This window comes from Lycorma delicatula, chromosome 2, assembly GCF_047948215.1.
Source record: "Lycorma delicatula isolate Av1 chromosome 2, ASM4794821v1, whole genome shotgun sequence".
Lineage (NCBI taxonomy): Eukaryota > Metazoa > Arthropoda > Insecta > Hemiptera > Fulgoridae > Lycorma > Lycorma delicatula.
Genome location: NC_134456.1, coordinates 2,946,745 through 2,966,032, shown reverse-complemented (window position 1 = coordinate 2,966,032; position 19,288 = coordinate 2,946,745). Strand labels below are relative to the sequence as shown.

At 30.9% G+C, this 19,288-nt stretch overlaps 1 protein-coding gene across 1 annotated transcript in view; it reads right to left on the bottom strand.

Moving 5' to 3' along the window:
• Positions 1–1,416: 1,416 nt before the first annotated feature.
• Positions 1,417–19,288, bottom strand: part of LOC142320421 (heat shock 70 kDa protein 4-like) — a 175,450-nt gene continuing 157,578 nt past the window's right edge. Inside the window, exon 11 of the mRNA XM_075358145.1 lies at positions 1,417–2,909. Within this exon, the coding sequence (XP_075214260.1) occupies positions 2,724–2,909 (186 nt within the window). The 3' untranslated portion in view covers positions 1,417–2,723. The remainder of the gene's footprint in view (positions 2,910–19,288) is intronic.

Below are 19,288 nucleotides of genomic sequence, written 5' to 3'. Positions count from 1 at the left end.
TGCCTTTCCTAATTCCTTCTGTTGCATGCAGATTTACATCGCTTGTTGATTTGAAACTAGTTTGTAGAGGAATGGTACCTTGAGCTAGAATTGAATATTTTTATTAAAATTTTAGAACATAAAGTAGTCCTATTGTATGGCGCCAGATTATCCTGGATCTTACACAAGTACTGTCGCTGAAGACAAGGAGCTGCAGCAAGAGTTAAACTGTCAGCTCCCTGTTTAGGAATCTCCTTGAACAGGTTGCTATGCTGAATCATCATCGATACATAAATATCAATGACAAGAGGCTTGGTATAAACTAGTCAATATTATCTTAAGATAAGATTGACTAAAGAGTAGACCATAAGAGTCGTGGACATATCCAGTTTGAAACAGAAGGGGGTAGCAGCTTTGTGGGTTTAACTTCTTTCATGGGGGAAGGATCGTTTACAAGGAACTAAATAAACACTCGATAGTACTTGTTGGGCAGGGCTCTGAAAACAATCAGCAGAGCCTTTCTAACAGTCTGGAAAAATGATTCACTCTTTTTTAAACCTCAATTATGTCTGGCGCTTCCTGTATCTCAAACTACAACTCCCTTTCTAAACCGTAGAAAGTTCATATAAATTATTAAATAATACCACAACATAACAATTTTATTTTTCCCTAATTAATAACTTAACAGCAAAAAACTTTTATTCCTACCACTGAGCCTATTTTTATTCTATTCTCGTTACAATATCAATTGTATTAAAGACAAATAAATTATTAATATATCTTGAACCAAAATGAAATGATTGATGGTAAAACGGAGAAATTTAATACACTACAAAGTTAATAGTGAAAATATCATGATTTATATCCTGATTTATATATTAAATATAAATTCCATAAAACCGTTTAATATTAAGCAATTAAAAAAATAATTATTTGAAAATTCAGCAGTTTCAACTGTACATTATTATAAAATAGCAAGAAAGTAAAAAATGAACAGCTATTTCAAATATATGATGCAATGACTGTACAAATGGATATATATTATCAATGAACATTATTAAGAGTTCTCATTAAATAAATACTGGTATATCCTGGATGAATCAAACCTAACATGACAATTTTGATTTAAATAATTTATATATAGTCAAACAATATTTTTATTATTACTTTTTATGAAAAATATTTAATATTTTAAACCACAAAAGATATATAGCAATCTGAACTATTCTTCGCTGTATAACGAAATTAATTTGGAACAAGTTTTATTACATTTAAATACATATATCTTTTTAATTACCTACACTTCTAACAGGACTTGAAAGAAGGAAAAATGACATCAGGTGGTCGAAAATGAAAAAAATGCATTTAAATAAACATTTTTAATATTTGCATTAATATTACGGAATGATAATATAAATAAATCTTTATTTAACAAAATTTATCTTCTATAATTATTTATTTCCTCTAAAAATGTAACAAAAATTACAGTTATTACAAATCAAAAAATAATTACAAATGCACAGAGTACATCTAAAAAATTCATGAAGCATGAGCTTTATTTTCAGAAGATACCTTATTCTCTGTGAATAATGAGTAAGTTTGATTCACAAAAATAATCCTCTTACAACACACATACTAACTTAATAATACAGTAACTTTTTAGTAAATTACACATTCCTTTTAAATTAATGCTTTTTACATAGTTCTTCTAAATATTCTGATCTCTTTCTTGGCATTCATTTCTGAATGCATAAAGATTGGTGAAATAAAGATTTCATTACAAAACTGTAATAAAATAATTTTGGAGATTGTAGAAATAATTTTTTTCATACAGCAAAAGTTTTTTAGCTTCTAATCTTCCTTCCTTCACAACAAAGGTTCTGTGTATCGTTATAAAATTTTTCTTCTTATACTGCATCAGCAAAAATCTTGCGATGAAATACTAATCGCTACCTCTACAATGTTACCATACCATGAGTACCTCTAGAAACTAATTTCACACACTATATAGAGAAAAAACACAAAATTATGCATTTTTATATACAAATTTTTAAGAATGTTATCAAATGGTTTTGTTACAAATTACAGCACTTTTTTCTTCAATAAACAGAACACATTCAGATCTTTCAACAGAAATTTACATGGCAAAATATATATATATATTTCAAATATATTGGGAAACACTGTCACAAATCTACAAATATATGCAATATGTATTTATTTAATTAATTAGAAAAAATATTTTTTTTGAATAGCAATGGTCAATCAATTTTAAACAAACTCACAACAAAATTAAAAAAAAAAGATCTAAAATTCAGTATTTATAATTTTATTCACATAAACTACAAAAAAAAACTAAAAAACTAATTCCATAAAACGAAACAGTTTTTTTCTGTAAATATTTTCTTTTACAATATTAAAGGAAGGAAATTTCCATTAAAATAAGAAGCACTCATTAAAAAACAACAAACATAAATGCATAATAAATTATGTTTCGTATAAAAAAAAGTAACAGAAAATAAAATTCTATTAACTCTTTATTGGACAGTTTTAAGAAAACAGATGGTTACACAGTTTAATACCGGCTGATGATATTCATATTTCAAAATGTGATTTTTTTAAATAAATAAATACAGACAAAAATTCCACGTTGAAGTGCCATTGACAGCAACAACATTTAAACCTAGATTTAATTAAATAATTAGTATTTATTATTATTTAATTACAATATTATATTTAAATATTTATTCAACGTCCATTTTTTCTGTTGAGTTCTGATCACCGTGCGGAGGCACCTGATTCTTATGGTCTCCAGTAGGTGTTTCTGTTGATGTTTGGCCATTTTGTTGATTCTGATTATCACCATGTTGTGACGGTGTAGGTTTTGGTTTAGGCTTATTAATTAATGGACTAACAGTTTGATCAAAATTCTGAAAAAGAAAATACAGAAAAGATTAACCCTAATCATTTTTACCGATCTAGTATTTCACCTTGTTCATCCATATATTTGTTTAACTTGTCTTTAAATGGTTCTATTTATTAATGTTTCTTGTAATCTTAAATTTCAATGGGAACCGTGTAATGGGCTCTGTAAAATTATCTTTAATTAATGACTTATTTTAGTGGATATTTATCTTATAACCTTAATATTTAACATTAGTCATTGTACTAGAATCATTACAACTGAACTGTACAAACTGTTGCTAACCAAAAAAGGTTATAGAGATTAGGCTTAAATTTCCTTGTACCTCATTTCAGACTATTTAAATTTTAATGATAACAGAAATGGTTTGTAGGCAAGAAATTAAATTATGAATGATAAAATTCAGTTATTCAAAAATACAATCTTATTTTTTTAAGATCCAGTAAATAATAAATATGAACATTATGAAAGGGAAAGAAGAGATTAAAAAATTAAGATAATGCATGTTTCACTGTTTATTTTACGCTTACCTTTATTTACGCTTTTACCTTTTACGCTTTTATATTTATAACCTTTTTACTGTTCTATATTTTATCTAACTTTCATTAAATATAATTTAAATTTAGGTGTGTGTGTGTACAATATATATATATATGAAGTGTAACTAAAATTATCACCTATATAACACTATAAAAGGTCAAACCCAAGGTCACCATGAGGTCCCTTTCCAGGAGTAACTTTTGTTGAGGTAATCTTTTTGTATTGTGTGTATTTTACAAAAAAATCGCATGGGGTGATTAAAATTAAACATCCTGAAAAAAGGTCCAAGGTCATATTGTGACCACATATTTAAGTGTAAAATTTTTTGCTCTTTTCATTGATGGGGTCAAAAATAGGTCATTCCATTTGAAAAAAAATTATGTTAACACTGAAATGACAGTCAATGTCAAATCCAAGGTAACCATGAGGTGTTGCCCTCCAACCTGAATAACTTTTGTTTAGATCTTTTTTTTTGTATTGTGCGGAGTTTATGAGAAAATCAAATGGGGGTGATTAAAATGAAAACCTATTATTATTATTATTATTATTATTATTATGCTTTTACGGCCAACATGGGACCACTTAAGTCAATTTTAGTTGGATCTTTTCTGAGAAAAGCGTGTTATTTTACTCTTCCGAGCTGCCCAGTATTTCTTCATCCGTTCAGATCTTGCTTTCTTTTCTTCATCCGTAAACACCCTCTTCGTTGTATTTTGTCGTTTGTCTGTCTTTTGTTTAAATCTAATGCTTTTGTCTTTCAGCTTTGTAATTTTTCCAGTTTTATTCTGTAGGTCGGTCAGGGAAATTACCAATTCTTTCATATCTTCTCTAATTTCTTTGATCCGTCCTACTTCTAGCTTTTGGAACCAGAGATTTTCAATGATATTTCTTGACGGTCTTGTTTCCGGTGTCCTTATGAGATGACCGAAGAAAGAGATTCTTTTTTTCCGCATAGTATCAGTAACAGGCTCTATTTCTCGATACACCACCTTGTTTGGCACAATCCATCATCGGCCTTCTTTTTGGTATTTTTTATTGATACACGTTCTGACAATTCTCCTTTCTATTTTCAGAATTTTTTCAATTCGGTTTTTCTGAGTGATTTTGAAAAGGGTCTCGCTTCCGTAGGTGACTTCTGGCTGTACTACAGTTTTATAATGTTTAAGTTTTGTTTTAGCAGAAAGGCATTTTTTGTTATATGTTGACGGAGTTAATTTTTGGGATTTAATCATTTTATTTGTCCTGTTTTGCCATGTCACTTTTTCATTTAAATTATAAGAAATTATTTCCCTAGATATTTAAATTGTTTTACTATTTTAATTTTCTGATTGTTTACCGTAATGCGCTCTATTACCAGAGGATCTATGGCCATTTTCAAAAGAGATATGAAGCCCTATCTTTTGTGCTAGGTTTTGAAGGCTCATGATTTGTGTTCTGGCTTCTTGAATATTATTTGCTAAAAGAGCGAGGTCATCTGCAAATCCTAGGCAATTTAGTGTGATGGAGTTTTTCTTAGTACCCATTTTTATATTTTTGGGATTTATTTCATACCATTTTCTCATGACAAATTCAAGGGCGCAGTTAAAAAGGAGTGGTGAGAGGCCGTCTCCTTACCTCAATCCAGTTTTTATGTAGAAGGGTTGAGAGAGTTCACCTCTGAATTTCACTCTGGACTGGATATTGGTTAAAGTTAATTTTATCATGTTTACGAGTTTAGGGTGAAGGCCCAAGTTTCTCAGAATATTCAGCATGGATGGTCGGTGTATACAATCATAGGCCCTTTTAAAGTCGACGAAGGTGATTATTAGTTGTTTTTTCCGTCTTTTATATAAGTCCATCATAAGTTTTAGGGATATTATTTGTTCCGGGCAACCTCTCCATGGCCTAAATCCCCCTTGGTATTCCCCAAGTTCCAGTTCAAGTTGGTCTTTGCATCGGTTGTATATGATTCTAGACAGGATTTTGTATGTGCAATCCAGGAGAGATATGCCTCTGTAGTTTTCCGGATTAGTTTTACCCCCTTTTTTATGTAATGGATGAATGAGGGCTGTGGTCCAGTGTTCTGGAAGTTTTTCTTCGTTCCATATTTTCACGAGGCATAGATGTAGGGAAGTTTTGACTGAATAAACTGATGAGTGTTTCCAGAGTTCTGCGAAAAGCTGGTCTTCTCCTCTTGCTTTGTAGTTTTTTATTTCATTTAAGGCTGCGAGAACTTCTTGAATTGTTGGCGGGTTGATATTTACCGGTGAAGTTTTAACTGGAGTTTCAGTGTCAATCTCAAAAAGCTCTGGGGAGTCGTCACACTTGAGGAGTCTATTGAAGGTTTCTGCCAAAATTTCAGCATTTTCTTTATTGGTGTGGGCCATATTTCCTTTTTTTCCTCTCAGCATAAGGGTGGGTGGTTCATATCTTAATAAGAGGCTGACCAAAAATTTTATAATAGTCTCGGGAGTTAGTTTTCTTGGAACTTTCTTCTATTTGCTGCATCAAGTTTTTTTGGGCTTGTCGTTTGGTTCCTCTTATAATTTTCTGAGTTATTTTCCTTTGTTTGGTGAATTCATGGTTAGATTCTTCAGTTTTCTGGGTTTGGTGGTTGATCCAAGCCCGGTGTCGGTCTTTGAATGCTTTGTCACATTCTTCATTTCACCATTGGTGTTTTTTTCTTGGGTTTATAGGGGCTAGTTCTTCAGCTATTTCTTTCAGTTGGGATGTCAGTTCTTTTAAATTATTAGTTAATTTATTTTTTTTTTTTGTTTCTTCAAAGATGGCATTGTTTATTAATTTATGTGGATCATAAGCTCTTTTGTTTTTAGGTTGGGATTTTTTCTTTTTATGCGGGGTGAATTTTATTTTAACTTTAATTAAGTAATGGTCCGATCCAGTATCTGTTCCTCTCAAGACTTTTACATTATAAATCTCCTTGTGATAATTCCGGTCCATGCAAACATGATCGAGTTGCCATTCCCCTTTTTCCCAATCTGGGTGTTTCCAAGTCTTCAATTTGTTTTGTTTTCTCATAAAATAGGTGGATTTTGAGATCATATTATGGTTTCTGCAAAATTCGACAAGTCTTTGGCCGTTCATGTTAGTTTTCTTCTGGGCAGGCCATTTTCCGATAATATCACGATATCTTCGTTCTTTACCAAGTTGGGCATTAAAGTACCCTATTAAAATCTTGGTGTGGGTCTTATTTATGTTGTTTGCAGTTTGGTCAAGAAGTTCCCAGAATTTGTCCATCTCTTCTCTATCTTTTTTAAGGTTGTTTTTGTCATTGGTGGGAGCATGGACATATATTATGGTGTAGAATTTATTGGTCGATTTTAGGGTTAAGGTTGAAATCCTGGGGGAGTAAGACTTAAATTCTACAACTGAGTCAATTATTTTAAGATTGATTGCAAATCCTGTTCCGAACTGTAGGCAATTCTTCATCACACGTTTCCTGGGGATTCCTTTGTAGATTCTGTAACCCTGAGATTCAAACGGCTCTCGATCGGTGTTTCTCATTTCTTGAAGTCCTGCGATTAGGATTTTTTGTTTGTCCATTATGTCTGTTAAGAGTTTTTAGTTTGCCGGGTTGAGTTAGAGAATTAATGTTGTGAGTGGCAATGTAGTTTATTTGCTTGTGTTTTATCCTCAATTTTGAAGTTGTGTTGTTTTTGGGAGTTTCCAAACGCTCCGATTCATTGTTATCTTTTAAGCAGCTGCCCGCCGGATCCGAGTGCAGCCTTCTCTGGTATTTACCAGACGGTGGATTTTTTCTTAAAAGACCTTCCATATTTGACTTTCAGAGGCACGTCAGCCTTGGGTGGGAATAAATTCCCGAGTTACAACTCTGGATGTGATCCAGAGAGGTGATTCCGATTTAGTTCACCAGTAGAAATCTCCACGTTTCTAACTGGTTATCCAGACGAACCAACGTGGAGGCGCAAACCGATTTTCTTAATTGAGATTTTAAGTATGGAGAAAGTTTAAATCGGTTCCGGAATCATTTCGTCCAATGAAAACCTATATATATATGTAAGTTCAGGTTATACTACAAGATGCAGTCTTCAAAGCTAACAGATAGTGGAATTGCTGGGGTATTTAATAAATAGCGATTACAGTGACATTGACAAAGAGATTGTATTCCTTCAGAAAATGAAAATATATCGGGTAAGTTTGTTATTTACAACTTCTTACATATTATTTTAAATCATGAATAACCTGTTATGTTTGAATTAAAAATTAACAGTTAAATAATGAAATATTTAAACATTAGTAACACTGCCCAACAAAAAATTTTTTTTGAATGTTTCCTTCACTTCATGAATCAAATCTTAACTAATTTTTGGTTGAGAAAAATGAATATGACAAAGAAATTTTTCAATAGTTCTAGTTTCTGTGATATACAATAGGTGAAAGTATTTTATTATGGATTAAGAGAAAACTATACATTTTAATTACACAGACCAGCAACATAGAGTCAATTTGACATATTTTTAATGACAGTTACATTCTAAGAGTTCTTAATCGATGGGAGAATACCTGGCAGTTGGTTGGGTCTGAAGAAAATCATGTGGTGGCTTCATGAGATCGTTGTCTTTTAGCTTTCCTCTTTTAAGCGAGTTCAGAAGCATCCCTACACACAGACAAGCAGCAAATCCACAAACATTGTTTCATTCCAACAGCCCTGATATATTTGCTCCATTATTGAAGAACATCTTTTGGGTCTACGAGAGGCTCGACGACATTTTTCTCCCTTTTCTAGTGTTAAAATAGATTTTAAAGAACATGTTGCATCTGAGTTAATGGTGTTTTTGCAGAAGTACTGTCATCAACTGACCGTAGTTTTCATCTCTTTTATTGCCTAAAAATTCATGAATGACTCGCTTTACCCAAGCTTCCTTTTCTTTCCCCCTCAAAAATTCGGTCAAACACAGTATCCTTTATAAGCTGTCAAATTTGTGGCCCAACAAAAATACCTTCCTTAACTTTTGCATAACTTAATATAGGAAATTTGTCTCAAGTACTTAAAGGCCTGTCCTTCTTGGTTCATACTTTGACAAATGTTTTCATCAAACCCAGCTTTATACGAAGGGGTGGAAGAAGAACATCTTTTGGGTCCATGAGAGGCTTGACAACGAAATTTTTCTCCCTTTTCTAGAGTTAAGATTTCTTGTACGCCAGGCTCCTTGAATATGCGATTCCTATCCCTTACTGTCCCACATACATAAAAGCAGCAGTATTTAATGTACAGTTGCACTCCTAAGAGTACACCGATGACTTATAGATCACCACAGATTTTCCACTTGCGTTCAGCACATTCGATTGAGTCTAGGAAGATTGCTATGTTTGCCTAACTTTCCAGGTGAACTCGACCCCCCCCCCCCCCCAGGGGGAGAAGATCCCACCACGTAGCGTGTCTGGTTGCTACACCACCCCCTCCGTTCCTTACCAGTAGTGGCTTTAACAGAGGTCATCTTCTTGCCCTCGTACTGATCACATTCCACAGTGTTCAGTCCGGCCTCGTGAGATGCCACCGATGCAGATTCTCCATGTGAACTACATGACCAAAAGGAAGACTGTTGCCATTGTGAAGTAATATAGCTTTCAAACTAAGCTTGGAGGAGTCTATGAATAGACTCCAATCAGTTAGATCATGATTCAAACATTTCATTTCCATTAACTTCTCAGCAAACAAGATTGTTTTTCTTCTAAAAAAAAAGAAAGATCACCACGATAATGTCTGTACTGTGAGACTGACATCACATTGGAGAGGATTTCATTGCTGTAGTCTTGACCCTAGAAGTTCTGCCTTTTCCTTCAACAAATCAAGGTCTCTAACAAGATCAGTCAATTCCATTTGACTCAGTCTTTGCAGTTTAATCAAAATAGACTCATGGGATGCGGAAGGCTTGTTGGGTCTTCTTCCACACTGTCTTCATTTTCTACTTCAAACTCATAATTTTGGGGTGAAGTACAAACTGGTAAACTATCTGAATGTGGATTAGTTCGAATAGCAGATGGAAGGATAAGGGTATTGAACACTGTTCCTCTTTTGTTCATCGATAGGTAGAGTCAAGCAGAGGTAGCAGTTACCTGTATGGTTTATGGGCTCTTGCCAAACCATAGGCACAGCAAAAGCCACAGATCTGTTTTATTTTTCAGCCATTCTCATAGCATAACTGAACAAGAGTTACAACACATATGTGGAATCCAAGACTTATACTGGTCCCCTTCCTTCATACCAAAATAATGCTGATAGACAGTCTTCAAAAGAGGCGTCATAACAAAAATTATTCACTGAATTTGAACATTTTCATGGTATTATGATTTAACAAATTTTTCACTTCAAAACTAGAAATTCTAGACTAATTACAACATAAACAATATGAAACACAATCACAGCAACAGTAATGTTTATAACCTACAAGCAGCTGGAGAACGTTGTGTTGTCATTTAACAGGTGTGACACTCCAAAAACAACATTACCCCCAAACTAAAAATGTAGATCGGATAAAAAAATGACATGTCATTGTATCTCCAGAGCAAGAGCTAATCTATCATTTTATGTTGATTTTTTAATTCAGCAGATGGATATACATAAAAGTAACTATTTTTGAGCCCAAAAACTTTTCACTGCCGGGCAGTGTAATTAATAATTAACATTAATAATTATAGTAAATAATAATTATTAGCATCAGGGCTTTAAATGTGGCAGATTTATTCGCTTCCAAAATTGTATTCTAAACAAATACATTTTAAATTTTTTTAATATTTTTTTTATTTTAACTCAAATACAATATATATGTTAAACCTTATTATATGTACCCTAATAAACAGTTAATTCCCATACTAATTTTGTATATTAATTGTTATAATAATAACCATTTTTTTTTTTTTTTTTTTTAGAATGTTGTGCTCATTTTGCAATCTGCTCATTTCAGATTCAACTACTGCAGAAGATCTACTTGAACAGTCCAATCTATCTCCTGAAATCAAGGAGCCTAGCCAGGCTTTAAGGCAGCAAAATGTTTTACCTTTTAAACCTTGACAACATTAGAGGAATAAATACAAAACAACTGACAAAAAACTTCATACCTCAGGACAAAATTACTTAAATATAAAGAGGAACCTGGTAGAATCCAAGAAATTACAAAACACTGTTTGTGGATGTTCTAAAAAAATGTATTGAATTGTTTACTAAACATGAGACTGGAACACGATGTAAATATTTCCAAAAAATCAGACACTTCAGCATGTAGAACGCATATGGGCTTTGAACAATTCATACGGACATACATCAAATACCCATTAAGCAAAGGCAGCCCTGGGATGGAAGTAAACAAGGTAAAGCGATGTACTAATTTTAACATCCAGAAAGAAGGTAGTGTATAAAGTTCTTTTTAAATGATACTTTTGTTGTAAGTGATGAAAGATTGACCAGAGCCATACAAATATAAGTGGAAAGTCACCAGAAGATTTAAGAGGTAAGCATATATCAGCGCAGAAGATAACTATCCCGAGCAGAAACAATTAATGAAAGATCATATTAACATTTTTCCTGCCTTCCAGTCACTAACTACACAAGAACGGATAATCCACACAGGAAATATCTTCTTAGTCCAGAGTTACATTAGAAAAAATATACAAATTTTATCTGGAATGGTGTGAGAAAAAACTAATGAATCCCATTAAAAGAGTATTTTTAGATAGACTTGTCTAAACACAATTTAGTTTATGTTTTCATGTCTCCAGAAAGGACACCTGTAAGCAGTGCGATAAATGTAACCAATTAGTTAATACAGAAGATGATAAAGAAAAAAAAATCACTTGGAACATGCAGAAAAAGCCCAGAAGAGTCTAAAATCCGATGAAGCAAAACATTAAAACTGTTTTTGAGACATACTGCAGAAGGGATATGTACTGCTATAACTTACGACTCTGCTATTGTAGTGCTATATGTACCGTTATTCGGGGTAAATGTATGTTTTGGATAAGGACGATCACATTGATTCACAAGAAGTCTCATTGTCTTACACAACATATTCAGCTTAACCAAATAAACCGTGCAATTATTTACATTGATTCTGGCACTGGACAAAATAGGAACAAAGGTTGCAATGTCACTGACTTCACAATGTGTGCACGTGCTGTCTATCACTCCACGTTTTAACATAGTTTTGATCAGGTTTTTTGGAATTTTAAACCAAATGGATATTGTATATTGTTGGCTAAGGTTTTATGGACACGTATACAAAATTTTGAGTTGATCAGACACAGAATACATTTTTTAATGCGATTTTCTTGAGAACAGTACATTTTAGGCTGCTGCTATACTTGAAGCAAAGTTTCTGTGATTATAGTGAGTTTTTTGATTGATCAATTGGGGTTGTGATCAGTGCTGAAGATACTGGGCTACAATCAAGGTATGAGTAGGTATAGTGTTTTATAAACCTGTGAGGTTATACACATATAGCCAATATAATAGAAAAAAATTTTCCAAGTCCTACAGACAAGTTTAATTGAGCTTGTGATGTAGGTTGTTTACAAGTAAACAAGGACTTACAAAAACTTCTGTTATTTCACTCAAGTGAAATTAAATGCTGACGCACATTAAAAAGGGGATTACACCTTTTTCCCTACATCTCCTTTCGCAGACCTCCAATCCCCCCCCCCAACATCTTCACAAACTGGGTCCTTTCTGATCCCTTGACCCCTCCCCGCCAAAATTTTTGAACCCATTTTTGTGAGATACATTTTCCCAACCCTGGACCCCCCAAAACTGGAGTGTGGGGGTGTCAAAAATACATGGAATCAAGCGTAGTACAAAATACTGAAATCAGACAAACATGTAATTCAGCATGAAAAGGAGCTTACAGCTATATTTAAGGAACTGAAGTTGTTTACAGAGTATCCTGTGCCATTAAAAGTTACAACGCAGGTGTTGCAGACTGATCCAGTTAAGGAGCCGGATTTGGAAGATATTAATAGGGTGCGCATCAAGCGAAAGACCTGACTGTAAGGAGTGGAGATACTTGCTTTGTGAACATCTCATGCTCCACGAGGACCAATAGATGCAGGCCTGGGAAGACAGCATGAAACCAAATGATGTGGTGTGCGAAATCTCGTCTGTTATTGGGGATGATGACTGGACAGTTTAATGTAGCAAATTTTACAATTTACATTATAGTACTGCTGGCAGACTAAGTCAATCAAGTGATTACTGGTTAAGTCTGCGACCCCAGTGTTTATACTACCGGCTGGTCCTATTGGTTTTGCAGTATGGAAGTTATTTATTCAAAAAGAGTGAAAGACCAGTGTATCTGTGATGTTACCAAGATCCACAGAGACTGATGAACATTCACGATCAAGATCAGCATCAGTTAGACGAGCGACTTAGTCGTGTTGTAGTATTACAAGGACAGAGAAAGTCATACGCAGACCTACTAAAAACAATGAAATCCTCTGTTAGAAGGATGAAGCGGGGGAAATCCTATCATTGAGAAAAGGTTGTAATGAAGAATTTCAGGTCAGAATTAAGGGCATTGAGAAGGCAGAGCAGTTCATTGCAACCTTGCGAGATAAGGGGGCAGAGTTGCAAGTGGATTTATGATTTTGAGGAGACCGGCAAGCGGTTGTCCACTTCAAAGATAATGACATGGACACAACTGAACAAGAGATTTGTGACGCTATTGTGAATGTCACTGGAAAGCAGGAAGATTTTCAAATTACATTGATAAGGAAGGAATACAGGGATACACAGAATGTAACAGTCGTCACTGCGCATTGGGCGGCTAATAAGATGGTTGATGTAAGAATTTATTTAAAATTCAAGAAATTTAAAGAATTCTCTAAATTTAAAGAATTTAACAGCTTACATTAAAATTAATACAAAAAAGGGAAATAAAAATAAATTATAAACAAGTAATAGTATTATTACATTATTCTACTGTTACAGAAAAACTCAAGAAATTTTACATATTATTCATTAGTGCCAAATTTTGTGACAGTAAATTTTGTTCAAATATTAATATATTATGACTGAAATTTACTACACAGAGACAAACATGCAAACAGCAAAGATAAACTATCAACTTAATGGATAATTACTCTTTGTATAATAATAATACTAATAATGATTTTGATATTTCAAAACATAAATAACAGATAAATATACGGTTACAAACTATTTAAATGTGGAAACATGTTTTAAATTTATCCTTGAATGAGCGATGACAAGCTTTAAAAGAATAACATGAACAGCATATGTCTGTACTGTGAGTTTTATAAATCGATGAGAATACTCCATTATTAATTTATTTGTTATCAAACCCGGTTTACAAATAAATAAAAGAAAATCAATAATTAATTATACTAATATTTTGTATAGTACTACTTGCAAAATCTATCTGCAGTTTTTTTGTCAATGTTAAAAAATTAATTTTGTAGTGTATGAAAAATATTAAGAATGACTAATGCAACAGAATCTTCTAAATGAAAGGTACTACTGCTCCACAGCAGAGGTTATATTATGTAGATTAGGTTGGAGATAGATAGATACTCTAAGTTTGAATAAACATTTAAATAGTTTTTTCTATTGTATTATGCGATTATTTGTCAAATTGTTACATATTACTATTATATATGAATTACCAACTGTAATATTTGGTAATAAATCATCCATAATGTATACATAATGTATACATAATGTATACATTAATGTATACATTAATGCCATAAAATGATTTAAAAAGGTTAACCATTTACTAATAATTTAACATGGATGACAAAAAAACAGATACAATGGACAATAAGGATATAATATCAGACAGGTGCTGGAATTAATGTATTAATGTACTAATTATACATTACATTACCTTCATTAACATGTCGGTTGCCAATTTTACGATCGCTTCGCTATGATTTTGAATGCTGGTCTGCTCTTTACGATGCATCTAAGTAAAATTTGCCACTAAATGTGTTAATCTAGAAGTGAAAATGATTGTAATATTTTACTAAATGCATCAGGGCAGGTCTGGTAGACTTGCCCAAAGATTATTCATCAACACTCTCTGCTTTTGTGGCAGGACAAAACATACCACCACCTATACTTTATTCTTATTGTAACTTTACCGACCCTTATTCTACCAATATACCCCTTTTTTTTATAAGTACTTTCACATTAACTCTCTACTTTAGTTAAAATGCGTAAACAATAATCTAATTATATATAAAACAGTAAATTAAAGTCATATCAATCAATTTCCATCATAATATATAACAACCTTAAAAAATAAAATATTAACAAATCCATCCATTCTTTCTCATTAGAAAAAAAACTAATAAAAAAAAAAACTAAGCATACCATGAAATTAACAACAGCTATTACCAACATCTATGGTTACTTTTAGTATAAGAAATTGACCGTAATTCAAAGCGTGGAACGGGTGAAAAAGTAGAGAATGAATAATTAATTGTATAAATAATTAATTCTACTCGATTATAATTTCAACTGTAAAGATTTTGATTAGTACCTCTGAATCTGTAAATAAATATTAATTGAATATTCTACATAAAGAAATAGAATAGGATCGTTGTAATTTAACAGATTGTCTGTAATCAGGTTATAGCAGAAATTTAATTTAAATGAGATGCATGTAATTTTTATTTAAAATCATAAGTGATATTTACATGAAACAGAAGATGATTAATTCATTTCATAATGCAAATAGTCAGTAAATCTACACCTACGAGATGAATACATTCTTTTAAACCAGTAGCAATAAAAAGTAAAATCACATGTATTAAGAATATTAATTTCATAATTAATTAAAGGCATACGCAATTTTAAAAGCATTTAATTACTTCATGTTCTGCATTTTTTGGTTTTATTTAGTATACATAAGTAACAAAAATTAAAAAAAAAATTCTATGTTATAGAAGCAATCCTACAATGACCAAATTATTTATGTATTTTATAGGTAGGGGTTACTTAAATGCGGGTTACTATAATTTGATAACCGGTTCATATTACCTGATACATAAAATGGACATTCAGTAATCGGTTAAAAGGTCTGTAACATACTATGAATAAACAATATGGATAACGGGCAAATCTAACTACTGCAAGAATATGTATAAAAAAAAATTAAAATTAATAAAAACAAACAATAATCAATAATACATCTGTTAATAATTAATATGATTTAAAAAATATATATTATTTATGTAGCATTAATGCAGTACAATATAATTAATAATAATAACAAATGCAACCGATAACAACTTTGAAAATCATTATCTACATGTAAATTAAAAAATAAAATAAAACAACATTAACGATTATGTATATTACAACCTTATCAAATACACACGTTTGATTTTATTTTTATCTACATGGATATTTTTTTCAGTTTAGTAATTAAATAAAATTTTTCAATCTTTTACTTTGTTTACGAGTAGAAATACATAATATAAAATTAAAATATAATGAAAAAATATATATTAATTCAAATTTTAGTTTGTTTTACTCATAATTACCTAAAATTTATTTTTTTATAATTAAAATTATGCTTATTTTCTTCATTAACAATCCAGTCATAATAGAATCTACGGTAGTAAAGAAAAAATATATAATTTTCTTTTTGTAATAAATCTTTTATTGCGTGTTTTTCAGTTTCAATTTAAAACAATAGTTCTTTCTGCACCTTTTCATTTTCAGACAGCTTTAAAAGGGGTAATACAATTTAAAATTACTAGCAAAGTAATTTAAAAAAAAACTTTAATCGAGGAAAAATAGTGGTTAAAAGAAAAAAGGGTTCTTTCCATAGAAAATGATTGAATTTGGTCATTTTGTATTTGCAATTTCTATTTTTAGCTTATAACACGGTCATGAATTTCCTAAATTTGATGTATGTGAAGAACAAATCCTTACAAAAAGCAATTAAAAAAAAAAAAATCATAATAAATCACTTATGATAATCAACAGTCGAGCAGAATATATATGACGCTATAAACAGCCAGTAGACTGTGGAAAAGAACATTAAAAATATATTTTATGAAAAATTATTTCCTACACGTTCCGCTTATTACTTTTTGGGGTTTACTTAAAGAAAAAGTTATCACAAGAGTATCTATTTCTCATTTTTTTAATACTCTTCATTCCGTTTCAATATATCTGGGGAAAAAACTGAAATAAATTTTATCTATTTGATTTTTTCTGTTCACAAGAAAAATACTATTATAGAAGCTATAGTTAAAAGAAAATTTTCTCAGTAAAAAATGATACAGTTTTTACTTCTAACTTAAGAATTTATTATCATATTAAAAAAAAACAGGCACGCTTGGAACCATTCAACTAATACATATGTTGAGAAAGAAAATGAGCTGCCTTTAAAATTAATGAAAAATCATAAATGCCCGATTCTATGACATAGGATGAAAAAAGAAGCATATTTTAATTTTAAACTACTACTCAGTAAATTTTATCATGAATAGAAAAGTGAATTAAAAAAAAGTGTGTAGAAAATAAAATGATTTTATTAATGATAAGAAACATTTGATATGAATTTAGCTAGTCTAAATTTTGCGACTGTTATGCACATTTACAAACACAAATATAATTATAAACAAACACATTTACATTGATTCTGTTTAACTGCTTTTAAAAAAATAATATTTCAAATAAAGCATATAATATGAAAAAAAAAAAAAAAAAAACATCAAATTACTTACTTCGCTAATAATAATTTTATAAAAAGACAAAAATTAAAAAACAGTTTATATTTAAAAAACAGGCGTTATATCAATTATTATATTTGTTTTAAATATTGATAATGGATTCTTTTAAATACGTAAAATAGTATGGTTTCCAAAGAGGGAACACATTTCTTGGGGAAGATACACGCTTCTTGAACAACTGTAAGTATGTTTTTTTTTAGATATTAATGAAAAAAATTATTTTTTTTTTGTAAATTTTCTGGTATCAGAGAGTAAGAGCATTATATTACATTATTATTTGTCAAAATCAACTTATAAGATTTTATTAGTATTGTAAACCTACTAGCTTTTTAGCCGATAAGAATAACTGATAAAATATAACAAATTGCCAACAAAAGTAGTCATTTTTCATTGCCTATTCCTCAAGCAGTTAAGGGAATGAATTAATAAACTTCAGAATAACAGTTTGATCATAATTCATTTGCTGCTTATGACTACTTAACATCTTCGATGCATTCTACAATTATATGCCTGTTTTAAATTATGGATGTGGTCCAATTCACATGCCACCTAATGATACTACTTTGTTTATGAACAAAAACAAAATTACCAATACTGTATAGGTGAGGGACATTATTTTTTGGTTTTTAAAGTTTATATTTATATTATTGTTAAAAAATATTTTTATCATATTCTGAGGACAAAAGATCAGTTTTAGACATTTTAAAATTAGTAACAGTTTATTTTACTACAATGTACAACAATTTGTGTGTCGTATATAAAAACAGAACTTCACACTACAAACTACTACAAATATTTGAAACTAATTTTCATAGCGAGTTCAGCACATAATATTGAGCATACTTGGAATTCCAGTTTGATAAATATTCAAACTGGAAAAGATCACACTAATTAAATTTATATGAAGAATAATAATATCAAATAAAGGATATAAAAATTTTGTTTAAAATAAATGCACAGATAAAAAGGTTGGACCTTTCCATGTGAAAATGAAAATATATATTTTTTCATAACCAAAAAGAAAGGGCAAGGGATCATAACTGAATAAAATTTCAAAGCAATTCGAGAACTAAATCTACAGTTCGCTAATGGTATATTAAATCTTTTATTTTATATATATATATATATATAATATATAGTAATAAACATTACAGTACAATTTTATTTATTGGTACTGAATATGTCTATGCATTTGTATATATCAATTAAATATGAATAATTTATTTTGAATTTAAAAGCAAAAATTAAGATTAAGAAAAATTCACACGAACAAAAAGAAATACAGCATATTTACAAGAAATTAAGAGATCATGATATAACGTTTTATATCACTGATAATAAACTAGTCGTGAACTGCACTGAATGTTGTATTTTCTTCAGTAGATGTCTACATTGCACAGAGCAGAAGTGGAGATATCCTCGAGGAAACGTAAACCTAATTTATACTGTTTATTTCTAGAATAAAGTAATATGTTTGTTAGACAGTTAACACAGCTAAAAAGTAACATACTGCACCCACCCTTTATATTTTGAAATACTTTTGATTTCTTTAAATGTCAATGGATATGATCAGATAGGTTCAATCCTGCTTTATAAAGCGTGTACTTCTGGAAGATAAGTGGCTTTTACCTTACAACTTTGTAGGTAAAAATCTTATTAAAATTTTCTATTATCTTATGACTAATTTACTTTTTCCTTGAAATATAGTGGGAATAAAACACTTGTGAACGTATCTAGGAAACAATGTTTTCTAAAGGTTGCTTTCTATGTAACTATAGATTTACACGTAATTAGTTACTCTACTTATGATACACGTTATGTATTAAAAAAAAAAAAATAAGGCAGATAAGGTTTTGAACACAGAACGTCTAGGATAAAACAAAGATATTATAAAACTCCAGCAAGAACATGTAAATATACATCTCAATTCCCCCCCGAGGGAGAAGAACAACCGCCTTGTGGCATGTTCGGTTGCTACACCACCTCCTCTGTTCCTAACCATTATTGGCTTTATCAGAGTATATAAATATACAGCAAAAACACTATGTAAATGGATTTATAAATTTTAATAGAATAGTTTTGTTTTGATCAGTGAATTGACCTTATAATATCAGCCAGGCGCTT